Here is a 26,829-nt window from a genome sequence, read left to right as displayed (position 1 = left end):
GGTGCTCCACAGACCTCCCCACACCGGGCCAGGGACTCCCCCCCCCCCCGTCCGGCTCCCTCGTCCCTGGCCGGAGATGGAACCTGCATGTCACCCATGTCGCAAACTGGGGACATCTCGCAGCTCAGCTCCGGAGCCGGGGAGGAAAAAAAAAATCCAGTAGATGAAGTTTTCCCTGTGCCAACTTCACCCCCATAAATGCCAGAGAGGAGCTGGGAAACACCGTTACCTTTTCCAGGGGACTAATCTCTGGGATGTTCGTACGTCTAGAGCTGGCTCTTTTCGCTCTCCCTGCGAGTCAGAGGAATCCCAGCTCCTCCAGAGGAACGAGGGGGTTTGTGTGGCAAAACCCCACAGCATGAGATGGAAGAGCCCCACGTCTGCTAGAGGAAAGGGGAGACTTTGGGAGGGCAGAGAAGGCTGAGTGACCTGTGTCACAGGAGAGATGCCCAAGGGGGGAATCTTTGTCCCAGACCCCACCGGGGGAAGGTCTGGATCAACAGGAGAGATCTGGGAAGCGGCGCAGGCAGGTAAGGAGGGGGTAAGCGGGATCCTGCGGCTGAACTGGATGGAAGTACACGGTAGGGAAAGTGGTTTGTGCTGGGTCTCCACCTGCTTTTCCCCCACCTCCAGACACCTTGGGCTCAGCAGGGTGGAGGGAAGACATGTACCGGCAGTGTGAGTCACATTCAAATATTTAAGCACCAAACTTCACAGTTCTGCAGTCCCAGGTGGATTTCACAATGTTACCGTTTCAGGTTTGAGCCGGGTATGAAAACCACTTTGTTGGCACATAAAACACACACACCAAAACCCACGGACTGATAGATGCAACCGCCGTCCCCGCTCTCCTGGAGCTGGGGGAGACCCTGGGCTCGTCTTCCCCCGGCACTGAGGCTGGAGCGGGAATCTGAGAGCTCCAGGCTTTAGGATATTGTTTGGGAAAAGGCTGGGGATACTTCAGCTCATCACTTGCCCCACATGCAGTGAACATCGCCCTATGCCATGGGGAGAGCCGGTGGCTCCAAGTGCCTCGGTCCCGGGAGAGCCCTGCCGGGATGGGGCTGGCCAGGCAGCCGGGAGCCAGGCTCTCTCCTGCGTCCCACAAACCTTCGCAGCATTCCAAAATAATGCTTGGGCCCCTCTGAAGTTCGCCTTGTGGGCTTTTTCTGTTTGTTTTTTTGGAGCCAGGAGAGTTCACGTTCCCAAGCTTTTCCCTGCAGCCAGTACAGCGGGGTTTGTTGTTCTTTTTGAAATAAAAAAAGAAGAAAGCAGAGCTCTGCATGTAACCTCGGCTTCCCTGAGCAGGGCATCAGCCCCAGGCACCAAACAGGCAGTTTAGTGGAAGGGAACTGGCAGCTCTGGGGGCTAGAGGGGGTTCTGCGCCCCCAGTTCTTCCTTTCCATGCAAAAACCTCAATCCCAACTACATCTCTAACCACGGCAATGTGTACTGGAGAGAGTCCATTTTATAAAGCCGCTGCCTTTCTTCTTTGAAAGCAAAAAGCATGAGGGAAAGAAAAAACTACCAAGTGGAGCCATTTTGTCCATCCCAACCAGCTGACGCAGACACCAGTGGGACGGCGCTTCCTAAACACCAACAGTGTAAGAAAATAGGGGGAAACCAGGGAAATGAGGCTTTTGCTTCCCAGCAAGGTGCCAGCTAAAGGAGGCGGCTGCTGAGCTTGAAAAATACAGGCAGCTCCTTTGCAACTCGTAAGCACAGAAACGAGAGCAACCACGTCTTACCTGAGCTGCTCCAGCCCTCCAGGATTTAAGCACCAGCTTGGATCCGCAGGGAGTGAAGAAAGCTTGCAGGGACAAAGCACCTCATTCTGCTAGCCTGCTCTGGGGGAGCTGGGATGGAGGAGGGTTGGGGAACACCAAGCTTTGTGCTCCTGCTGTTCCGGGAAGGAAAACCGAGCATAGGTACTTTGCAAGCCTTTTTGCAAGCTTTTTCAAGCTCTGCTGAATTTAAAGGATCAGCACAAATAATGCACACCTGGAAAAGAGCTTCCTCTGCAGGGCAGGTGGGCCCCAAGGAAAGGGATGTGTCTTTTGAAGTCCCAGGGCTCGCCGGGCTGCGCAGTGAGGTTTAGCAAAGCGCTTTGCAGCTGGGGAGCCATCCTGCTGGGGCTGGACCCAGCTGCTACCCAGCTGCATCTGCTGCTCCCGAAGGAAGGATGTATCAGAGCACAATGATTTGTTTTTATTGGGAATATTTGCTTCCGGCCACCAGGATGCATGTGCAGCAGCAGCGAAACATACAGGGGTTGGGGACCTTGTGCAGCATGTGAGGCAGAAAAGGCTCGTTAAGAGGGGTGTGCGTTAGTGGCCAGCCGTGGAGGCTGTGTAAATGAGAAGTGGCCGAGAGCAAACTGCTGAACCTGCAGTTCCTGCTCACCTTCCGCAGGCGGTGGGTCCTGTGTCCCCCTGCGGGAGAGCTGCGCCCTCTGCTCCCAACCTCACCAAAGAGCTTACCCTAAGGCCACGTCTACGCTGGGGTCAGGCGTTACTTGTTCAGAAACTGCTACCCGAGCTGGGCAAGGGCTCGGAGCATCAGTCTGAGCTGGTGTTTCACCTCGTGCCTTGTGCACGCAGGCACTCAGCGGGGTCTCAGTAAGAGCATCTCCAAGGACAGTGGGGTTAAGGGAACAGCTTTAGTGCTTAGGACAGGTGGAAAGGGAATTCATTTTCTGCTCGTTTCCCCCTGTGATCTTAGCAAAACTGCGCTGCTCTCAGAGGAGGCACTTAACAGCAGAGGCTTCCCCCTGCCGTGCTTTCCAAAGTGGGGCTCCTCCACGTGCCACTGTGGCCTGGACCAGCCCTGGGCGCTCCAGGAGAGCTGCAGGGCAGAGGAGCTCAGGAGGGTTTGTCATCCTGCGATACCCCGGTCCCAGCCTCTCCTCTCCACCACAAGGGCTTTCAGGCGACACGGCAGAGCAGAGGTATTCTCCTCCCGCCAGGCAGTTCAAAGCCGCTCTTCTCATTTCCAGAGCTTTCTGCAAACACCAGCTAATCCAGGCTGCGCACGGCTTGGCAGCAGCGGACAGCAGGAAACAGCTGAAAGAAAACACCCCCCAAGCGATCACGGCACATTCCCCAAATAGCAACGGGCTGTTCTGCGGCCAGAGAAAGGCTACAAACAGAGGGGGAAAAATTCAGTCCGCTGCCCTGGGAGCGTTTTCAGGCATCAGCGGCATGTGAACGCAGATACCACCCTTGGGAGAAAGCTCTGTCTGCAAACTGCAAAACTCCTGTTTTGTGTGAGCGTCTCAGTCTTTCCACAAATCCCAGAGCTTTGTGTGAAGGTCCGGCTCTCTACGGGGTAAGCGATTCCTGCTGGCTGCTGCAGGCGCGTCCCTCCTGCATCTCACTGAGATGGAAAAGCCACAGCCGCTGCTGGCCTGAAGCTCCTGAACACTGGCCACGGGGTGTCCTGGCTGGCACAGGCTGGCTCCTGCCGGCAGCCAGGCTCCCCAGCAGGGAGCTGCGTCCCGTGGCATGAGACGTGGCAGTGCTGGGAGCACTGAACGCTTCGGTGCCTTCATAACGTCACCTCAGAGATTTCGACTTCCATGTTACGCTGCCTGGCAGGGACCTGCCTCTGTCCTCCTCGCGGGAGAGGGAACCTAAGGGACGCCCCTCCTCCAGAGACCCACGCGGCTGGGCAGGAGGAGGGCGGCTGTTTTATAACCCCCCTCTGCCCCCACCCACGGCTGCTGACCACGAGACTTCATGGGACCCTCATGATTTTCCCTTCCTGATTTATGGGGTATTTGTGACCAAGGGGAAAGGGCAAATCTCCCCCTTCCCAGTTCCGAATGCAGTTGGGCCAGAAAACCTTCTTTCCTTCAATGAACCCCATCCTCGAGCAGCAGTCCGGGTGCTTTCCCCCTCCCACCCTTAGCGGGGACGAGGAAAACCTGCCTCCGCATCCCCTTCCCACTCCATGGGGAGATGTGCCCCTTCTCTCTGGCGACTTCCCTGCCCAATTTCAATAGCGCGGGGACTTTATCAGGGCTGCACTGAGCATCCTTGGGGCACAAGTGGCCTCCCTGGCAACACACCATGTGCATACACACACCCACACGCGCGTGCACACCCACACTCGCACACACACCACCCAATCCAGCCAGGGAAACCAGCAGAGCACAGGACGAAGGGGTTTGGATGGTCGGTCTCGTTGGGTGCTACCAGTACGGGGTGGTGGCCAGGAGGATCTGCAGAGCCATGGAGAAGCAGGGCAGCTGCGCCACACTGTAGGCCACAGAGCGCGTGGGCGCCTTCAGCCGCAGGAGGTAGGCGATGGTGTGGATGATGCGCCCCACGCAGAAGATGAAGAAGTGGATCCTGGCCACTGCGGGACTGGGATTCAGCAGGGAGTAGATGGCTCCGAGGAAGAGGAAGGGAAAGATGTTCTCCATGTCATTGCGGTGGGCTCTGAAAAGGGAGATAAGGTTGCTACTTCCCACCAGGCTTCCCTGCTGTCTCCCATCCCTTCCAGACAGAGTGCCCATCCCTGGGTGCTGCTGGCCCTCTCCTCTGTTGGATGGGGCAGACGCAGCCCCCAAGAGGGTCAGATCCTCCCTACACACACAGGCAGCAGAATTCCACACCTGGTGTCTCTCCCTTGGGATGCTGGGCTCCTGAAGTTTGCCCTCCATGGCCAGGACGCCTTTGCTGCAACGGATGACAGCTTGAGGGTTAGAGCTTTTAAATAAACAGAGCAAAACAAAGACCCCACGAAGCTAAGAAAAGCTCAAAGCTGGTGTGGCGCCAGCACGGCACGGCCCCAGATGTGGCCACGTTACACAATAACAAGGCGGTTTCCAGACCGCGTTTTTTCCGGAGGAGAAACTCCCAGGATGGGAGGGTTTATGGCTTCGCCCCTCTCCACGAGTGCATCCAAAGGGGACCAGGGAGGAGCGCCCCGAGCACCTCCTGCACCTCCACGCTGTGCCAGCAGCACCTGCTTAATTGCAGCACAGTCAGGCTGGAGGGACCGCTGTGGCCATGCGATGACACGTTGGCACTGATGGGGCCAAACCCTGGGCTCCATCTGAACATGCGCCTGCCTGGGTGTCACAGCATCACCTGCCACCACCCGCGCCGCTACCAAAACAGGAGTGGGTCCACATAAGCCGTGTCCCTCACGGAATCACGGAATTTTTCAGAGTTGGAAGGGACCTCTAGAGATGATCTAGTCCAACTCCCCTGCTAAAGCAGGACTGCCCAGAGCACATCACTCAGGGCTGCATCCAGGCGGGTCTTGAAAGTCTACAGAGAAGGGACCCCACAGCCTCCCTGGGCAGCCCGTTCCAGGGCTCTGTCACCCTCACCATAAAGAAGTCTTTTCTCATATTTGTTCGGAACTTCCTATGTTCCAGCTTGCACCTGTTACCCCTCATCCTGTTACTGGTCCCCCAGGGACCACTCTTCAAAGGAGGGAAAGTGGTTCCCAAAGCAGCAGGGTGTCCTCGCCTTCCCACCACCTCCGCCTCTCCTTCTTTTGTTCCCTTGCGATGAAAGAGCTTCTTTCTGCTCCACAGAGCCCCATCCCCGTGCTTCCATGGGGGACTGTCAGGTTGTGCCCTGCTCAGTGGGGCCGGGTCTGTGCTGGAGAGTGACCCAGGCATGAGGCTCAGTTGCCTTTTCCCCATATGTCTGGAAATTTAAGAGGCAGAGATGAATCCTTTGGAAGAGCTGCCCTTGCTTCCCTATTCCTGTGCCCCGGGACATTTGAATGTTCACAAAGCCAGGAGAAAATTTTAAGCAATTTCTTCCATGAAACAAAGGCCAAGATGCCTATGCTGCTCTTCTGAGCAAGCTGAGAAGTGGCTGGGAAGTTTTAGGATGCTCAGTCACAGCTCATTAGTGCAGATACAGGCTGGGACAGACCTGGCTGAAAACTGACTTTGGAAAAGGAAGGGGGCTGTGTTTTAAGCCCCCTCTCCTGCCCCTGGGGTCAGGTCTATGGAGCAGGAGGTGTCCCCGTATGCACCTTGGTAACAGCCCCACCACACCCACCGATTTCCACAGGCCAAGGTTTTCCAAAAGCTTATCCATCAGAAATTTTCAATACAAAGTGCCCAGGTGTTTTGGAGGGTGACTGCTCCCAGCACAGGCTATCGTACCCCAAAAAGAGCTACCCTGAGGGCTTTCAGCACCCCATTATCCCCATAAATGCAAGGGGCTTTCTCCTACCTGCTCTTTCCACCTCCATGGGAAGCAGTCCCTGGCTTAAAGGCCACGTCCCCAAGCAAGGCAGGGATGATGAACCTGGTAAGGAGCCTGCTGGAAACCCTTTCAGCTGCTCTCTGGGTGTGATTTTGGGACAGCATGGAGGAATTGGCCAACAAAAGTCACTAAAACGAGTCCTGCTGTTGTAGCAGCGATGCCAGGAGGACTCGGTGAGGATGAGCCGACCGGAACCCGGATGTGGAGGAGACATATTCCCTGCCAAACCCGTGAGCAAGGCAGGGAGCTGCAGGAAGCCTTCTGCTCCTCCTGGCCAGATGGACCCTGGGCAGAGCCAGCCCCTTCCCAGACACGAGGAAGGGCTGCTGTCTGCCTGCTCACAGCTCCTTCCCTTCCCAGCCCAGGGCCCCCTTTGCCTTCCCAAGCCAGCATCGCCTCTGCAGGTACCGCCACAAAACCCCCCCGCAGCCCAGCCAGGACAGCAGTGACAAACACGGTTTGCTTTGGCGTCAGCCATGCCGGGAGAGGGCAGCTGCCAGGCACCCACCTCCTCGCCCCACGGCAGCCCCATCCAAACGAGCCCCTGAGGACTCAGAGGTCCAGCAGGGTTGGAAAGACAAACGGAAGAACGTGGAGGAGAAAGTAAAGAAAAGGCAAATTGTTGTTCCAGAGCTGAGACGCAGCCGGGGGCCTCTCTAAGGGGTGAGGGAGGAAACCTCCCTCCCGGCTGCCGCTTGCTCGCCCCTGCTCTGCTCCTGCCCTGCACAGACCCTGGTGACCCAGCCGTGGCCCTCCTCCCCTCGCGATAACGCCTGAGAAGAAAACCCGACATCACCCTTGTTCAGGGGAAACACCTTGGGTTTGTCTTCCCCAGGGCTGTGAACAGATCAGCAAGGACCGACCCTGAGTGCTTTAACTGCACAAGTCAGATCCCAGACTGCCCCAGATCTTTGCAGCGGCTCTGTTTATTTATTTTTATGGAAGTTTGTCTTTCTGACTAATCAAAAGAGGATTACCATTATTATTACTACTATTATTTTCTTTTTCCTAGCAAGGGAACAGCTTGTTTCCCTTCCTCCTCCCTCTGGAAGCCCAGGGATTAGGTGGCACTGGATGTTTTTTAAAGCAAATCTTGCACGCAGTGAGAGGTGAGCGGCGCAGTCCTCCCCCCGCCAAGCAGAGCTGGCGGCCAAGGGCTCAGTGACAGCAGGGAATGGCTCCAGCTCCTTTCCTGCACGTCACCACTGATCCAGCCCAACACTCGGGGCACCTCCTGCTGGGTAAGGGGAACAGCAAACCAAGCCCGGGGCTGAATCACCCCGTGTTTTACCTGCGAGGAACTGTGAGCCCCACAGAAGAGGGGGATGATTCAGCGTTTGCCCAATTAGAGAAGCAGAAGTTACTGCAATCATACCCAGACTCTTCCCAAATCCCCAAAAAGAGCAGCCGCAGACAGGACTGGAACCAGTCACACAGCTCCCTGTCCAAGCTGTGCAGGGATCTGGAGGGGTTCAGGGTCCTGTCGGAGCAAGGCACAAGGAGCTTTTGGATGTGGGTACAGGACAAGACCTTGGGGGCTTGCGGGACTCCGAGCATCTAGGAATGAGTTTGTGTCAGAGTCAGCGCCCGGATCCTTGCTCCAGCACACACCACACTCCCTTTAAAGATTAAACTGCTCTAGTGTGCAGGGTCCCACAGCTGAGCTCCAGGCATTCAACCCATCTAGGTAATTACTTAATTAATGAGCCCTTTAGCTTCCCACTGCTTCTTTGCCAGCAGCTGACAGGGATCGCCCTGTGGCGTGGGGGGAATGCCAGCACCGCTGCGTACTTGCCTGCGGCACCGCTCCACGTCGGGGTCCTCGCGGTGGTACTGCAGCCCCCCATTGCGCAGCGCGTCCTCCGGGTTCGCAAATGCCTGCAAGAGAGAGTCCCGATAATATATGTGCTCATAATGTTTTCAGGATCTTTACAGGTAGAAGCTTTGCCCCTAATCTTTAAGGTCAGTAGGGATTTCTTCCTGCCCAAGGAGACCTTTCAGCCCTGGCTGCCCACCAGCCTTCTCAAACACAAGAGCTGCTGCACTCCCATATGCACGGTCCTGGGGGTTAAACCCTGCACCTCCCGACGGGTTTTCCATGTCCTCTGAAAAACCCAACTCTGCCCGCCAAGCAGGTCCCAAACTGGGGGCTTCAAGGGAGCTCCGGCCTGATTCCAGTCCGCTTCTCCCCATGAAACCCATTGAAAGAAGACGTTGCCAACCTGCAAATGAGATGACTGGTGGCCCAGAGCTTGCAGACACTGACTGTGGCATCCAAAAGATAACTGAGACTGACAGATTAGGTCACCCTACCGAGAAAGAACATTCCCTGGCTGGTTTTTTAGCAGTGATACTGTGTGACTGAAACCTGCCCCAGAGGAATCAGGTCCTATACTACATCTTGCCGAGATGTATGACTTTACAGGTTGCCCAGAGAGGTGGGAGATGCCCCATCCCTGGAAAAATTCAAGGTCAGGTTGGATGGAGCTCTCAGCAACCTGATCTAGTTGAAGATGTCCCTGCTCACTGCAGGGACCTAGATGACCTTTAAAGGTCCCTTCCAACCCAAACTATTCTATGATTCTATACTAATAAACTTAGAAATAAGAAATATTTTTATGAGCTCACCACCTATGCTCAGAAGCTGCTCCTCAGGGACCTGGTTACATGCGACAGCTTCACTTCGCAGCCTGGAAGGGACCCTGGCTCTTTCTTTAATCATGTTACAAGCCCAGACTGTCCCAGGGCTGGAGCATCATTCAGAAACACAAGAGGAAAAGCCAAATCATCAGTTACGATGATGCTACAGCACAGGGATATCTATCTATGCGTTCTATCCGAGAGCAGCAATCTCTCCCTCCTGCTGCACTGCTGTAGTCCAAAACTCCTCAAATACTTTAAAACAGATTTTACAGACAGCTGAGTTTTGCCACGAGTTCAGTTTGGGTTGCAGGCGATAAAACGTCTGGTTAACCCCTGGTCCTCCCTGTATTTCCCCCCGTGTCCAAGAACCATTTCCTCCAGCTATTGTTTTTATTCTCCATGACTTTCTGCTCTCCTGGAGCATTCACACAGGGATTCAGCCTGCGAAAGCGCAAAAGCTTTCTGCTACATTGCAAGAAAAAAACCCATGGCAATAATTTGTTCTTAAACCCTTTTTTTTCCCCGCTTCTTTTCTTCCAGATATGGCAAATTAACTGTAAACAGTCTCTTTCCAGAAGCGGCTCACCTGTGTGGCATTTTAGATCTGAAATTACTATTTAGATTAGGATTCAGAAATTATAAACATGAAGCTACAGATGGTAGAAACAAACAAAAAGAGCCAAAGAGAAGTGAGATATTTATCTGCCGCAGCTATGAAACATGTTTTGCTTTCAACTTAAGTCAAAGAAAACTCAGCTCGCTTCAGGAAAATTTTGTCGGCCTTTACAGGAATAAAAGAAGAAAGAAAAAACACAGAAACCCACGGAAAAAGCCAGAAAGGGAGAAAAAGGTACAGGAGAGTAGAACGTACCTTCTTTCTGAGTCTCACTTGTCCCGTAATGATGGCAACGACATACATTTTTAAAATCAGGATGGTGCTGTAGAATGTAAACGACATAAACACTGTGTTTTCCATCATTTTGGGGGAAGGTGCCGCTCGGTCGCCTGCAGCACTCACAGCCGGCGGAGATCTTGCTTGGGCTGCGAGAGGGCTCTGTGGGAGAGGGGGCAGGAACAGCCATGTTTAAAGATAACAGAAGTCAACACTGTTTCTTCAGCGAAAGCCCCCAGTCCCTGTAAACCCCTTCATGCCAGACGGGAGTAATTGATGCGGCAGAGCTGCTGGTGAGCAAACCCCAGCCAGGGACGCGGAGCAGGCTGCTTCTGCTCCTCACTCCTTGCCGCCACCAGCTCCGCAGGGATGTGATGCCCCAAGCTGGGATACAGCCCCCTCGACAGCAAGGCTCAGCCTGGCCACAGCTCAACCTCCTCCCTCCCTGAACCAGCCCACCACAATCCCCCCATCCCACCTCCCCTCCTGTTTGTGCCCAGAGGGATGGAGCTGCTCAGAGCATCCCTCGCCCAGCCGGGCACTGCTCACCCAGGGACAGGAGCTGGTCAGCCCTGGGAAGGAGGAGTTCGGAAGAAGGTAGGCACCTACCTCAGCCGCATTCAGCCCTGTGCTCCTGCGCTCCCTCCGTCCCCGATCCCACAGCCCACCCCTCCGTGGCAGCGCTCCCAGTACTCCCCAGTCCCGCCCAGTGCCGGCTGAGCACTCCCGTGGCAGAGGCAGCCAGCCCTCCCCTACACAGCCACCTGCCGAGGGATGGGGCACAGGGGACAGAGCCGTCCCTTGCCCCACCAGTGCCCATCACCCAGGGGCCTGGGCTGCCCCTTCTCCCCCCCGGCTGGGAGGTGAGCTCCCTGCCTGACTGGCCTGGAAGCACAACCAGGCAAGTCGCCGACCGCAAAGTCCCAAATCTGCAAATAGAAATAAACGGCAGCCCGCCCAGCCCCAAAGACAGCTCGTCCTGGTTTTCTCCGAGAGGGTGAATAGCGAGTGTAATTTTGTCCTCGGTCTAGAAAGTGGCATTTGAATTTGGAGCTGGCTTTCCCCAGCCATCAAACACTGGGGAAGAAAGCTGGGATCTAAGCCTCTGCAGGCAGCTGGGCTGCTCTCCCAACGCAAACCTTTAACTCCTTCTTCCCCAGCCCTGGCCCCAGTGCTGGCAGCAGCAAAACCTCCAGTGAGCCGGCAGTGCGGAGCAGATTGGAACTCTCTGAGTTTATTAGTGTTGAAGGGACGGATTTGGGGGTTGGTTTCTTTACATAGAGAAAAAAAAACCACAAAAAACCAAACCTCATTATTTCAGGCAAATGGAAACTGTTGGAGATTGCGTGGAAAATGAATGCTTTGAGGGTGCGAGTAGTTTTTTAATTAACTGACATGTTGGAATAAAAAAATAAATTGTTTCAAGCCACAAAAAAGCCTCAAAAAACAATGAACAGAGTACAATGGTTTGTCATTTACAAAACCGTCTATCGAAGTGTTAGTGCCTCTAGGACTGGTTTTGGTCTTCAGGGCTTTTTTACTTTTTAACTGCCATTGAGCAAAACTAATCCTGTCCTTTCCAAGAGGGTCCAGAGTAACCCAAGAAGAGCATCGCACTCAGCCCCGGACCAGGCTCCAGTCCCATTGCCACAGACCCTGTTGCACAAGGACGGGTTTGTCCCCAGCAGTGGGACACTGGTGGCACCCCCTCCCCGGGGAGAATGGGCTATAAGAGCCTTTTTCCTGGGGTGTTGGTGTGAATTTAAGGCAGGCTCGTGCTCTGGGTACAGCAGCCCCGGTCCCAGGCGATACAGAAGTACCTTTGATGCGAGCATGAGTCAGGTTATACAGGCAGATCCAGAAGGCTGGCTCCTGCTTGGGGAGCAAGCCAAGAAGGAAAAGTCACCTCTCCATCCAGACAGTGTCAACCCACCAGACCTGACCAGCGGCCGAGGGATGCCACAGACCAGCCCCAGCCTCTGCCCCTGCAGTTACACCATTTCTTGTATTCCCAGTAAACGGTCAGTGCAGAGTCACACCAGGGCAGCTTTCCTGCCAGGATCAGCACTGTGAAAGAGGTTTTGCTCCTGCCACACTCAGCTCAGACACAAGCTGCGCGCTCCGGCCATCCCAGCCAAAGGCTGAGCTCTCCCTGTGCCCGTCCAGAGCAGACGTCCGTCCTTCCACCCCAGAGTGCCCGCTCCAGACCCCTGCGCTGCTCCCAGAGCTGCTCTGGCAGAGCAGGGCTCAGAGCCAGAAAGACCCTTCAAACGCACCATCCCCCTCCCAGCACGGAGATCTGCAAATTCTTTGTGTTTGCCTTTGAATCTCCCTCAGCACGGCTGTTCTGCCCTGATGCCGCAAACCCAAAGATGCCTCACCGCTCACCGCGATGCACTGGCTTAGCCCCGTGACATCCGAGTGTGCGGAGAGCCTTCGAAAACCCCAAACACTAAGTTTCAAAGGAGAGGTACTTGCAGCTGGTCACCACCACCCTGGCGTCAGGGCGGCTGCAGAACAAGCCCCGGCACAGCCCGGCGTGGAGCTCCGCAACCAGGCAGTGAATGCCTCCGACGGGCTGCTTCCCCCGGCGTGGGAATGGGGACACCAGGACACGCAGCAGCCACACGGATTCAAACACTGCGGCAAGGGCTGGGGTGTTCACCCTGGACCCCAGCCCTGCACGGGCAACAAACTGAATCCAACCCCACTCATGTCCCCCTGGAGTTCAGCAGAGTATTATAAACACCATAACGCCGAGCATAAGCAGTTGATGGCAAAGCCAAATCCCAAATGTTGCTCCCTCCCATCTCCCCTCTCCATAGCTGATCGGGAGCAAACACGTAGAGAAGACCTTGGTGCCCCAAGACTGGGGTGATGCAAGGGCCAGAGCAGCCCTGCAGCGGAGGTGAGACTTTCTCCAGCAGCCCCTTCCCCGGCTCTCCCAGGAGCCTGGGGCGAGGGCAGGCAGCCAGACCCTTCACCAACACATCACGCCCTCCATGGAGCCGCTCCAGTTTTTACCAGCTGAGGATCCAGCCCGCAGGCTCTTCGGCAGCGAGACCTTTTTCCTTCGTGCACCTTCTCTTCCCCTCTGGAGGCAGTCAGCACACCTCACTGAGCAGCAGGAACACACACAAGCTTGGTACCACCTGCAGACAAGCCAGGACTTCTCCTGCTAGCCAGCCAGGCTTTCTCCTCCTCAGCATTATTCAAGCACTGGCAGGAAGCCCTGGACAATTTGCACCAGCAACTGGCACAAATTTAAATTGATTGGAATGATCAAGAAGCACAGTTTGTTTAGGCGTAAGCCCCTGGGGCAGACCCAGGCATGGGTGTTGTATGTGGTGGGCAGGCCCCATGGTGTATAAAAACCATGTGGGCAGAGAAAGTTGGTTTTTCCACATGTTTATGCATTTCAGACCCTTTCACCGTTACACCGAGCTGAACCCCAGTGGGGAGGGCCGGTGTCTGTCAGCACAGCCCCTGCGCGGATGGGGATGAGGGGCAGAGGCTGCCTGTGAAGGCAGGTGTAATGCTCCTGGGATCCCGGCTCCCGCTTGATTTCTCAAGTTTAGGGGTCTCATGCCATGAAGGACACATCCACAATTGCACCTTCCTGGCTTTCCTGACCCAAGGCAACACAGCTCCCAGGAATATGTTCAACCATCCCTTTAATCTGGGCGGAAGCAGGCTGTTAATATTAACAGTTTGATCCTCCTCCACGAAACACATCCTGCTAGGAAAGAGCCGTTGCTCGAACGAGACCAGGTCCTAACGGCAGTATGTCTTTAAATTACAAGCTGTGCCTTAAAGCCTTTAGCACAAGAGGTCTCAACCCAGGACAGGACCCACCCAAAAGCAACACTGCTAGCAAAAACCAACACATTTTTCTCAAAAATGAATGATAAGAACCAGGGTCAGGCTTTGAAAGATTTAGTTGTCAGGTTAGGCTGACCCCAGGAGCTGTGGGGAAAAGATGGAGGGTTTTGCTGGAGGAGGGACTGAACAGCAGCAGGCAGAAGGAATGAAAAATTCGTGGGAGATGCTTGAGAAAAGTACTTAAAAGATAGAAGCCTCTAATAACAATCCTGCTTTGGAAAGATTATGGAATAAAAATCACCCTCTGTTCCCACGTGGGTTGTTATTTATTTGATCAGCTGAATTACACTACAGTATTATAACTACATGTTTTTCCACTATTGCTACGCCGGGGAATTTCCTGGTGGCAGCTACATGAGAGTGTTGGTTGTGCAAGAAATCCTTGTCAGTGGAGCATAGGCACCTACGCCAGGGTGACACAGCCTGGGCTCCAACCCGATCTCAAAGGGCAGCAGTTGGCTTTGGGCAATTACAGCTCAAACTCCCCAAAGTTTTCCAAAACAGCAATTACATCCCACAGCTTGGCCGGCCAAAGAGCCCGAGGGGACCGCTGCAGCCTGCAGGAGACAGGCAGGCGGGTGGCACTTCTCCAGTGCGCTCCCACGTGCTGGGCGACGCTGCCGCGGGCGCCGGTGCCCTTCTTCCCTGCTATGTCTTCCTGCTTCTCCCAGCACAAAGCCTCGGAGCCTGCAGACGTGCCCTGCCCCAATGATCACTTGCCCTTGGCTGCACCCAGCCCTGGGAAATCCGGCTGCCCAGGGGAGGCTGTGCTGCGCTGGCTCATCAAACACAGCCAGGTTTTCAAGTAAAGGCATGAGCAATTTAGCTGTTTATTAAAGAGAAAGGCGCTCCAGCTGCGTTCACTCCTCCGCCTGCATGAAAAGTCACACATCACCATGACGCACCTTCTCCCCAAGGTGAACGAAATCCCGTTGCTTCACCTGGAGCTCCTCGTTCCCCAGCTCCTGGGCTCCTCACTGCTCTTTGCAGCGTGCAGGGCAGCAGAAGATGCAGCAAAGTCACTCAGCAGCAAAACTGCCAGCGTTAGCGTCGCCTGAAACAAATGGGATCCTTCAGTCTTTGGCAAACTCAGGCAGATTTTGTCTGGTTTGCATTTTAAAGTGACTGTACTGGCTGGAGCTATCTGAGAGGTCTCAAGCATGGGGAATGTGGGATCAGACTCTCCCAAATAGCCCTTCACACTCAGAAGACCAAATGCCTGCAGCAGGAGAAAGCCAGCAGGAGAGGCCTGGGGAAGGAGCAGGGTGTGGGGGCTGTGGGTCTCAGGCAAAGAGAAGCAGAGGGAGCTGCAGTTCCTCAGCCGGCGCCGGGACAGGGACCAGGCCCAGGGCCAAGTGAGAGACAGTGGCACATCCTCCTGCCTTCTCCATCCAGCTCCCCCCACTATCCCTTCCTGCCTGCTCCCGGGCTGCTGCCCTGCTCTCAGCAACTCTCTGGCCCCAAACCCACCCTGGCTGCACAGGAGTCACTATGTCCCCTGCTGCTGGGACAGCAAGGAAACACTAGAATGCTGCAAGCATGCGGGAGGCAGATCATTTTTCTCTTATTCTGAGCCTCACATGGGTTCACGCCTGGGCTTTCTCTTAGAGGAAATAATTCCTTGGCTACACTGCTCTGTGCCTTCAGGGATGTAACCCTGCTGGGAGAGCGGCTGAGGGGCCTAGGGAAGTTATTTCTCCTCTCCCCTGGTTTTTCCCTCTGACCCAGCTGGTTTAAAAGCTGGCTTTAGGCAAAGCTACACCTGCCACTGATGCTATGGGGCAGGTAGAAGATGAGTCAGGGCTTAGGGTGTACGGGAAGATGGCATCTCTCTCACTTAGCCACACCACAGCAACTTGTGATGCGTTTCTCTTCCCAAGAACCAGATCCCATCAGCTGTAAACAACAGGCAAAAAATCGCTTATGTTACTGCCCAAAAAGAGGGAGTTTCCCCACCAGGCTTGGAGAGAAGAGAAACAAATCCTGCTGCCAAAAAATTCAGAATCGGGAAACATTTCCTAGACTTCAAGCATTTGCAAAACTACAAAGTAAATACAGATTCCCTGGTGGGATGCTCTTGAGCAAGAGCAAAGCTAAAGGATCCTGCGTGGTCCTGCCTCCACATGCTCTGTTATGGAGAAATGGGAATCAGGGCACATTTTACAGCATTAAGAGCACTGGCTTGCTAACAGGGCTGGGAGAGAAAGCAGACGTGGTCCCAGATTTCAGCCTTATGGAGACCTGACGTTCAACAGCAGACGAGCAGCTTCAAGCAGAAAAGCAGAAAACAAACCAAGATGGCCTTTCTCTTCTTCAGTGGCTGACCAAGGGCTGTGATCTCCTGCTCTGCTGAACCACAGGGCTCTGCTCGCCCTCAAAGTGCAATGGAGTGCCCAGCTTAAGAACAGGGACTTTTTTTGGCAGGTGGGTGCCTCTTAGCTCCTGGGCTGTTAACCCTGCTCTGAAACCCAGGAAGAGCAGCAGGCTTCAGAGCCCACCTATTTTAAAGCCCTTTAAGTCCTGTTTTCAACAGAAAGACATTTTCACGTTGTCACAGAGACATGGAAACGTAGGACGGGGGGAATGGAAAGGTCAGCGCTTCATTGCCTGTCCCTGACCCCAGCTGAGAGTGGCTAGATCATCCTGGTGAGACCGACCCTAAGCAGAGCCTTTCTTCGTGGCCATGCCATAGAGCTTGACCCACCACAAAGCTTTCCAAAGCAGAGCTTATTTTTAAAAACCCAAGTTCTCTGCGTCCCCTCCACCATCCCTAGACTAAACAGCAGCATTTCCTCCCCCCCTTCCTTATAGGTCATGTTTTCTAAATCTCTTTATCATACATGCAGATCTCCTAAATGTTCTCACTTCTCACAGCAAGGTCCTCTGCAGCAGGCGGGTGGCTGGGCTTCCAAGAGCAGCAGACCAGGGCCTCCTTGTCACGAGACCTGACTCAGACAGAAGTCAGAGCTTCTCGGCAGTTTGAGGGTTGGTTTTTTTTTTTTTGAGTTGAGTCACTTGTTAGCCTGTAGCTACGCTCCAGATGAATGTTAAAACTTTCCCTTTCTTTCCCCTGCTCTGGCTGATGCACAACACATCTTTCGGGCTTGCTTCAGCATCTCAGCAGCCAGGAGAAAGGTGGTGCAGGTCTCAACTCTGATGTTATTAACAAACACACCCCACCTGCAATGCTAAAAACAACCTCCCCATAATCAGCCTGGAAAGAAGGGAGTAATTTAGCTCCATTATTTACAGCCCCTGTTGCCTGGAAGCTTTTTATTGCATCGCTGTCTCGGCTGCCCTCTTGCTCACAGTGGTGGGAGCAGTCACAGAAGATGACCCAGGCTGCAGTCATGTCCTGAGGCAGCAGAGCAGGAGATAAGGAGAAGGGAATGAAGTGCCTGGACGTCAGATTACATACCCTGTGCAATGCAACATCTCCCGCACTTGAAAGTTAAAAACAGTCAGTGCGTATTTCCCAAACACACAGTGAGGAAAGGGACGGGAATGTAGGACCACACAGCTTCCCAGAGTGATCTCCCGACTTTATCAAGACCAGAATTTGGCCTGAATGATGCAAGGAAGTAGAGAAACCTCTCTGTGCTACTCCACAGGCAGTGACACTTAGGCTAACTATCCTAAGATTTCTTCCCTTCCATCAGCATGGAATGATCCATCAGCAGGTTTAGAGGACCCTCCCGATTTGCAGCTATGTCCTTGCGTCCATGATGTGTGCCCAGAAATCTGCTCCACCCTGTGTTTATCCAACCCTGACTGCTCTATACAGCCCTCCATGAGGAGATTTGTGCTCATTACAAATATTTACAAAGCAGCAGAATGCATCTGTCTAGTGCAGCACATTTCTGTTAACGGTGCCACCAACTCAGCCAAGACTGAACAAGAAGTGCTGCCCCATTAGCAGGGGAGAAGCTGCATCCAGGTGGGAAGGCTGCTGTGGAAAGGGCACAGGAACAGGAGGCTACTGGATGCTACAGCCACATTAGCAGGGCTAGAGCTGTGCCACAAGGAGAGTTGGGCTACAGAAAGGGGTAGGGACGCGCGCTGCACTATACCATGCTGTGAGCACCTTTGCTGGTGGAAGGGAGCTGCTGCTCTTCAAGACGAGCCGGGTTGTACCCGCCATGGGGCACACCATGCTTTCAAGGCAGTACAAGGCCCTGTTGTGGCTAGCAATGGACTGAGGTTCTCTGGCCCCATACACCCTGGTTCATCCAGTCTTCAGAAGCCAGAGATTAACTTAAGCTCTGAATCACAAAGTTTAATTCTCTTTCTTGCAAATTTGTTGTCATACATGACGGTAATGCTTGATAATTACATGCATCAAGCCACTGTCCAAACTGTTAAAATTAAATTACTTCCTGGGACAATAAGTTCCAAAATGAAACACAATTTAAATTAAGATTATGATAATAATAATCGTCACCATCTTTTTATGGGATCTCGTTCCCCTCTTGTTCATGTCACAGAGAGACACGCAGGAGGTTAGGAAGAGCAGCAGTTCTTGCTCAGCTTTGTCTAGCACACTCCTCCTTCGATACATGTCTGTGAAATCACCTCTTACTCAGCTTTACCACAGTCCCATTCACTTTCATCTCTCTTCAAAGGAGATTCCTCCATGCTTTTGATTATCCCAGTCATACTTTCTTATTTCCCTCTGCCGCTGAAGCAAGCAGATGACCAGCACATGACTGCCAACTCATTTCACCCCTTGCACTCCAACCGTCCTTCAGCTCATTTATCTTTTAAGTGCCCTCAAGTCCTCACTGAGGGGTCTAGGATGACTCCACACCAAGTTATTTAGCACTCTGGAGGGGCTACTCCCAAACTGAAGGAATTCCAACTATGTTCTCACAGAAGACAGATCTGGGACACTCGCTCTGCAGCCATCCGGCAATAGATCTGGCTTGCTCCTCTCTGTTCCTTTGGGGCCTTTCTGTATCCTTCAGCACGGTCTCCTCTCTCGCTACGCTATTAGCATGGATTTAACACTGTTCTTTGTAGAGCAACTCCATTCTCCTGTTTTCAGCTTATTCCAGTTCACTGTTGGCCACAGGGTTCCCAGCTCTCAAACACACATTTTAACAATAGCTGGAAACTAAAGGCCTGCATGCAATCTTTTATTTTAGCTGAGAATATTTTTCTTCCTGTTAGATAACAGATCTCCTAGAAAAAGAACCTAACATTTTCGGATCCCTTCCAATCCTCCATCCTTATTTAACATCGATGAATCTGTCTGCATATCTAATGTATGGGAATACCTTCCAGGTCGTCCAGAGTGAGATGCGAGGCCTAAATTAACAGGTCCTCACAGAGCACTTCAGCTGGACATTGCAGAAATTGAAGAATTCAATAGCTCTCATCTGGTCCTGCATAAATAAAGCAACACATGTCTGACCACTGAGACCTAGTGACAACTGCTCATTGATCTGTTTTCAGTAAGTTTGTCACTTGTCCCTCCACAGGAACAAATACAGACGTTCTTCCTCCAGCGCACGGGAGGAACAACCTGCGTGTGGCTGGACAAACCTGGGAGCTGGAGCGAGGGGACTGGGAAAGCCACCCAGCATGCTTGATGGGGTGGTGTTAACCATGAAGGGATGAGAGCAGAACTGGTGTCTCTCATCAAATTTATGTGACATTTACCTGCCCAAGACCTCTTTCATGTCCAACCTACAGAACCACCAAAAGGAGCTCCTGTACGGTGTGATGCTTTTCCCCTCGCACTGCGGCACTCAAGTCAGTTGAGTAAGTGGACCTCAGTCACTCAAGTTCATGCTCCTAAGCGACAAGATCCTCCCCAAACTATCAGTACACGCAGATAATTTTAAAATTTGCTCCTGGATTATTTTTTTTTCTTTCAGTAATGCAAACCAACTAATCCAGAAAGAACCTCGCAAAAGCCAAGATGACATTTTTTTCTATCAGGTGAACAGAGTGGTTGAGTGAATTCATTTTGCATTAAGCTGATGTGGAACCAAAGTTACACCTGCAGTACAGGGTGGGTAGGGCAGAGCTCTACCCTGGGCACGAGGGACAAACACAGGCAGACTGTAGAGAACACAGTCCTTCCTGGAAAAACGGGCCTGAGACTGTCAACTCCAAAAGACCACATGTAACAGGACCACCTCAGGCCCTACAAAGCTGTTTTCCTCCAACTGGATGCTTAAATCCACTATTATTTAGTGGAAACAGCTGTTTAATAGCTTGCCATCTCAGGGTTTCACTCTGCATTGGAGTCTGCTCTGAAGAGATCCTACCCTGGGTGATTTCTTCACAGTTGCTCTCAGCACCAGAGGCAGAAGAGGTGGCACACACGTCTGAGGTGGACTGGAAAGCTCCCGATGGTGAGTCACCCAACAGGAGGGACGCCTTGGCTGTCCTGCATCAGCAGTCTGACGTACAAACCACAGAGATGGACAGACCTGGTGCTATTTCCAGGAAGCCTCCTCACTGCGCTCTCCAGAGAAATCGCCACATCCCTCCTTGCTCAGGAGACCTCACCACTGGTGCCAAGGCTTGCTGGCTGTCAGTGCCTCTTGTTCCCTGGTTACAGACCCCTGCTGAGGCTCTCTGACAAACCAGGAACCTGAAGAGTCACTGCTGTCCTTTAGCCTTCACTGGCAAACTGCCTGGTGCTCTTCTCTTGCCTTGCAACCAGCTGGTAAGTACCGAGCCCAGCTCCATACCTCCACAACCCTCCAAGGGCAGCCAGACCCGGCCTGTCCAAACAAATGGAGGAACTATTACAGCAGCAAGTAGTCGTTTTCTCCTGGTGAACCTACTTGTTCCTCAACGCCGACTGCCGCAGCTGATCAAAACCAGGCAAAGGTCTTTATTCAAGCGTGAGTTGGAGTCAGAGAAGCAGGAATAACAGAGGCGCCAGTCAGAATAGCTGTTTTGCAAGACTAATTTTAGTGACCTGTATTTACGGCTCTTCCACAGTAGATGGGTGAAAGAGCAGCGTGTTTAGTTTTGCAAACCCCAAGCCAAACACAGCCTCTGATTCTAGTCCAACCCAAAACCTATTGAGCACTTTAAAATCCTCTTTCACCTAAGGGTCCCAAAGCGTTGGATGGGGATGTCTGCTTAACAAACACCACCGCCTTATATATGTTGGATGAAATACAAGCCACTCGCCACATCAGAGCCCATGACTGGAGGGACGGCACAGCATTACTCATGCCCTATAATCCTCTTCCCGTAGCAATCCTCCCTGCCATGTAAGCATAGTGTTTTCTTATTTCATCAAGTTCAGGTTTCATCCCTTTCACAAATTTTTTATCCCTTAATTATTATTTGCAACAGAATTCAAGTTTTAAGGCAAAATACGGGCTAAAAGTTTTCCTATTATTTCTTGTTTTCTCAATGAGAGCTATTGCTGCACACGGCAGACGGGCTCACACGAGAGCTACTGCACTCCAGCTGCTTCCAAGCCAGCCTGGAGAACAAAACCAAAAAGCAGGTCCCAGACCCAGACTGGAGGCCAGTCAAAGCCAAACAGGAACACTCTCCAGTTTCAGACTCTGAGCTCAATTTTAAAGAGAAGGGGAAAACCTAAAGGCAGGATTGAAGCGAGTGCAATCCAAGTCTCACAACATCCCTGTCTTACCAATGAGGGACCTACAGAACAAGGTTTAATTCTCTTTCTTGCAAATTTGTTGTCATATGTGACAGTAATGCTTCATGATTACACATGTCAAGTCCATTGTCCAAACTGCTAAAATTAAATTACTTCCTGGGACAATAGGTTCCATCATGAAACACAATTTAAATTAAGATGATGATAATCTTTTTATGGGATCTCCTTCCCCTCTTGTTCATGTCATGGAGAGACACACGGCGGATTAGGAAGAACAGATGACGTGACTTACCCAGAGCTGGGTGACAGCACCGTGACTTGACCCCTGGAGGCCCAGTGCAGTCCCCAGATCTAATCACTAAACCACTGAGGATGTCTGCACCATGAGTGTTTAGTTTACAAGTCAAAACAGAGTCTAACTACCAGCATGCAAGTGCAACCCGATAGCCCATCCAGTGGCTCTATCTCTACCACTTCATACATTATTCATCTCGATCTTGCACAACAGAGGCCTTGAAATCAGAACCCAGAGGCAATTAGGCAAAGCTGACTCTTCCCCAGCGAGGGGTGAAAAGGGGACGTTGGTAAAACACCGATCCCAGCACCCTGCTTTGCTTTCCTTGTTTCCTGCCCTGAGGGTGCCTCTCGCAGCTGCCAGCCCAGGTGGATTTGCATGGTCCATTGGTGGCTGCTGCTGCTTATTTGCACCTGGCTTTGGGTGGTACCATTAGACACTGAGCTGCTGTATCCTCTCACCCTGCAACAGGAGACACCCAAGCCAGCACATAAAACACCCACATGAGCCCCGGTGTCCTTGCAACACTGGTATTTAAACTCTTAACAGCAATTTTCTCCAAGCTATGCCTTAACCTTTTCAAAACTACATGAGCTTGGAGTGTGTCTATGCCATGAAAAGCCATTGTAGAAATGGACACTTGTTAAGATCACCCAGCTACAAATTAAAAAACTCTGTTCTCCTCAAAGCCTGTCACTATGTCAGCCCTGGCATCTCCCATTCAGATGAACAGAAACCTCTCGTTTTTCTTCAAAGCCAAAGAGCTGCCTCTCTCCATTCCTTCTCCCTCTGGAGCACACAGTGGCCTGTGGAGGCACAGAGCCAGTTTGGCTGCCAGGCACTTAAATAACTCCCTGTGCTTGTTCTGAGAAAGGCCTTCTCCATCCATCATTGCTTGATGCAGTTGGCATGACTGAAAGATCAAACAGGTTTCAGCAGCAGGTCTCACCAAATAAAGAGCAAACAAATGCCCTGCTAGCTTGTCACCTTGCACTTTTATCTATAAAACATTACCTTTCAAGGAGGTTCCCACGGGAGGCAAGAAATGTGAGACAGCTGCTTCCCTCACCCACACTGATGCTGTAGATCAAGCATGGCTTTAAACCCCTCCTCTCACTCCTGTCCCTACCAGGTAACACAACCTAGCTCCACCTGCTGAAAACCACTTGATATCAGATTAAAAAAAAAAAAAAAAATCACATTTGTCTCCCTCTGCAGAGATTGTCAGCATTCACCACGACCCAAAGGGCATCAGCAGCACTGATAAATCTTGCTTGATCCTCAGCTGCTGTACGTGGCTCTGGGTAGGGGCCACACCAGTGTAGACCAGGTAAAGCTCTGGTCTGGAACCACCATTGCATCCAAACACTGTGAGGTCCCTAGGGCTGGTGATTCATTCTGCTTGTCCAGCACAGGGAGACTCTGGTCTCTGACTGCAATACAGGCTCCGGGAAAAGGGCTTTACTGTTGGCCATCCATATGGGAAATCCTTTTCTCTTCTTGTAGGGAAGAGCCTCAATTGTGTTTTCTAGAGACAGCATGCAGACAAAAAAACCCCCTACATCAGAATTTCACAAGGGTTCAGACATGATCAAAGGAATTCTTTCACCTGGGCAGATTTATTTAGACTTGTGTATGATGTCCCACTTCACTCAAATCCCAAGCGCATCCATACCTTTCCTTGTTGGACTGTCCCTCTTCACACAGCACAGCAGCACACACTGTCCCAAAGGACTCTGATTTTTGTACCACAGACAAGGATTTTCAAGCCTGCCCAAGGCAAATCATGGCTTAAGCTCTTGAGTAAAGATTTCAAAGACAGACCAGAATTGCTAAACCCTTTGCTATGAAATGCCATGTTAAGAAGAACTTTCATCATCTGCAAACCTCAGTTTTCCTACCTGCAAGAGAAGGATGACACAGTCTCTTGACTCCCTGGGTGTTGCTAGGATTAGACAACGTTTGCTCAACATTAATGTAGATTTCGGTGTCTTGTGTTATTGCTACTGTCACACTATAGAAAGGTCAATGAACACATTCCAGTGAGTCAGAGCCTTCCCACAGCGTTAGTATCATCCTCAGAGCTTAGCCAGGCTCTGTATTTGGATAAAGCCCACCGCAATCTCACCCTTAAAAGATCTCAATGTACGTCAGTGGCAGCCCTTTCCTGTCCCTGCCTCATCTCTATTTTTAGGAAAAGGAGCATTTGGAAAATGATGCTGAATTTGAAGAAGGGAAAGAAAACAAACCCAAACCACGGAGCATTAGAGAACATCTTGCCCAAGTCAGAAGGCAGGGAGAGAAGAGAAGATGCGGACAGAGATATGTTCAGGTAGAAATTAAACTGAACATAGGGAAAATAGAGTCTCTCACTTCTTCTTGTCCAATTAGAAACCCTCAGTGAGAACCTCTTTGCCAGCCTAGCGCTTCATGTAAAACAGCAGTCACATTACCAAACCTCTTTCATAAAGCACCTGGAAACATTGAGGACCTGAAACCTTGTCCAACAAAAATGCAGACTTTTTCTGGAAAAAGCATTCATTGACCTTACAACTCTTACCTGGAAACCTCTTGCATTCCATTAACTCAAGGCAGGGCTGCAACACCGATGCCCAGCACCCTGTCTCCTGGCTGGAGACATTACGTTTCTTGGCTCTCCAGCCAGCTGCGAGGTATGCTGCAATGATCAGAAAGCCATGCTAACCAGCCATATCCCAAATTCTCTAGGCTCCCTGCCATGGAGCTGGAAGCCCAAAGTCCTGAGAATGCTGACTCTAAACCAACAATGCACAAATCAAACCGTGGCTGGGTGACAGAAAATTTCAACACACCGAAAGCGGAGTAAGGCCAGGCAAAGCTCTCATCTGGGACTTTCTTCTCTCCTCACCCTTGGCCCTAAGTACTCCACGTCTGCATCCCTTATCTCTCCCTTTGAACACACCCACCCCATCTCCACTACCTCCCCTATCACAACAGCTTTAGCACTCCGAACACTTCAAACACCCCATATCCTCCAGCTCATACCACAGCTCCCCAAATCCCTACCTTCCCTCTTCCTGCAATCCCCCCATGTCCTTACCTCTCCCACACCCTCACCTTCCCACCGCACCACTTCCACCGCTGACCAGCACCGCAAATCATGGATACCCCAAACCAACACTTTTTGACAGTTCTTCTCAGCTACAAATTTTCAGTACTTACAGCTTGTGGTAACTGATTCAAGATGACCCACTGCTGGCTGACCACCACCATCCCCTGTGCTGGTCGGGGGCCAGCGTGAATACACAACAGGAAGCCAATTCTGTGCCCAGGGCACAGGAGGGCGCTGAGAGAGAAGGACAACACGTTCATCAGCACACACAACAGGCGACAAGACGTTGCACGGTGGAGTGCGTGTTGCAGGGTCTGTGCTCCACTCGGAGCTTCCAGACAGCTGTTCGAGGAAATTGCCATCAATGTCAGCCCCACCACTGCTATTAGACATCTCATCCATGTCCGGGCCCAGCTTGAACCCATTTAACTTGTAAGGGATAATGAGATAACAGCATGACATGTTGCAGCTGAAGGTTATTTAAACACCCATCTGGTACCTGTTATGCAGCATACATCCTATTGTTGTATAGGAAATATATGCCACCTCCCTCCCACATGGAAAGGAGAAGATCTATAGATGTCTCCCATGCTACTCCTTCTTTTTGCATAGATGAGGTAATTCTCCTTTTCTGTGTTGTTTCTAGCATACCACTTTGGACTTCCTATCTGCATTTTGGGAGATGTAGTCCCTTCCAGACTGGTGAGACCTTGTGAAATGACACAATACCACAATGAAAAATTTAATATGGACATCTCATCACCCCCTTTACACATCGGTCAGAAGAGGCTCCATGCCAGCTGGGTTTGAAAGCATGGACCATAAACTGTGAAACAGATTCACCCTTTGTATGACACGACTTGGCGCTACACTTTTATTCCAGAGAGATTCAGGGGTGACAATCCATTTCAGCGTTTATGGGACCACGCTCCGCTTCTACACAGGAACGGTGAAATACCTGCTGAAGTCTGTAAAGTGGGCAACCCAACCTGCTCGCACCTTTAATTCACATGTACAGCCAAGAAAATCTACAGATCCCAGCTAAACAGCCTCATTTCTTTATTCAAACTCCCCATTTTTATAAGATGATTTTGGCTGTTCTCGGTCCCCTGCCGATATTGCCTGGGAAACTCTTGCCCTCTGTGAAGCCTGAGCAGCCATGAGGGCTGGGTTGTGTGGTGTCCCAAGAAATCACGTTTCATAACACAAGCGGTCAGCGCTGCAGATGTGCACTCTCTCCTCCGTTTTTCTCAGTTTTCTGCAAAAGTTGTTCCACCCTGCAAATCCTGGGCTAAAATCTTTGTCTGACGCCCCATCTAGCGTTCAGCACAGACAAACGCAGAGGACTGCTGCATCAAGGAAACGGAGTCGACTGGAAAATTCCCAGCATTTTTTTAGCGATATTAAACCGCCTTTGTGCAAATATAACTTGAGCTGACTTTAAGAGAGTTCTGACGGAGTCCAGGCAACATGTAAACCTGCATATGCCACTGCCAATGCTTTCCTCTGCCCTCTATGCAGCCTCTGGGTCTCCTAATAGAGCAATTGCAGGCGGAAGCCCCGCAAGCCCTGCTCCTCAGGTGTTAACTCCTCAGCAGCCCAAACCCCGGGGCTTTGAGGACACCCCTCCGTAGGCGAGTCATCTGGGCAAACTACCTTGGAATAACAAGCCAAGAGTCTAAGCTGTGCCAAACTCAAGACTCAATAGCAGCTGACAGGGAGGACTCTCTCAAAACAGGGATTCCCGGGTGCTCGGCAGCCATCAGCACAGGGCACCCGTTTCAAGTAAGACACCAAATCTCGAGCATGTATTTTGAATAATAAATGATGCTGCTCCGTGCTTTTCCAATGAGATTTTTAAAAATAAAATGAGAATTACTTAAAAGTGCTCTTCACATTTTTTTCATTTAAAAAAAAAAAAAAAAAAAGAGTGTTTGCTGAGAAAATATTTTGGTGTCTGTCCTTCCCCTTTGCAAACACGCTTCATGAAGTTGTCAGGACAAAATATCTTCACTGAGAACTTGGTTTTATTAAAGCAGCTTTCTGACACGTTCAGTCCTGTGAGTTGCAGAGCTCCAGCCACTGCTACAGAATCTTGGGCTCTGTGATGCTAGGTGCACAACCCGCTCTGAACTAAGCCCAAACCAAGCATCACTGTGTTCTTGGTTAATCACCAGACCAATTAGCACC

General features: G+C 51.7%; 1 protein-coding gene across 1 annotated transcript; it reads right to left on the bottom strand.

The window, feature by feature from the left end:
* Positions 1-1,819: 1,819 nt before the first annotated feature.
* PTGES (prostaglandin E synthase) lies at positions 1,820-10,244 on the bottom strand. Its single transcript, XM_054220673.1, has 3 exons — positions 9,754-10,244; positions 8,035-8,117; positions 1,820-4,442 (listed from the first exon to the last, which is right to left on the bottom strand). The coding sequence occupies exons 1-3, from the start codon at positions 9,859-9,861 to the stop codon at positions 4,193-4,195; spliced, it is 441 nt and encodes a 146-aa protein (XP_054076648.1). The 5' UTR covers positions 9,862-10,244; the 3' UTR covers positions 1,820-4,192.
* Between the last annotated feature and the right edge of the window lie 16,585 nt (positions 10,245-26,829).

This window comes from Rissa tridactyla, chromosome 14, assembly GCF_028500815.1.
Source record: "Rissa tridactyla isolate bRisTri1 chromosome 14, bRisTri1.patW.cur.20221130, whole genome shotgun sequence".
In the NCBI taxonomy this organism is placed as follows: Eukaryota; Metazoa; Chordata; class Aves; order Charadriiformes; family Laridae; genus Rissa; species Rissa tridactyla.
Note: the sequence above shows the minus strand (reverse complement) of the source record. Positions and strands in the feature narration are given on the sequence as shown.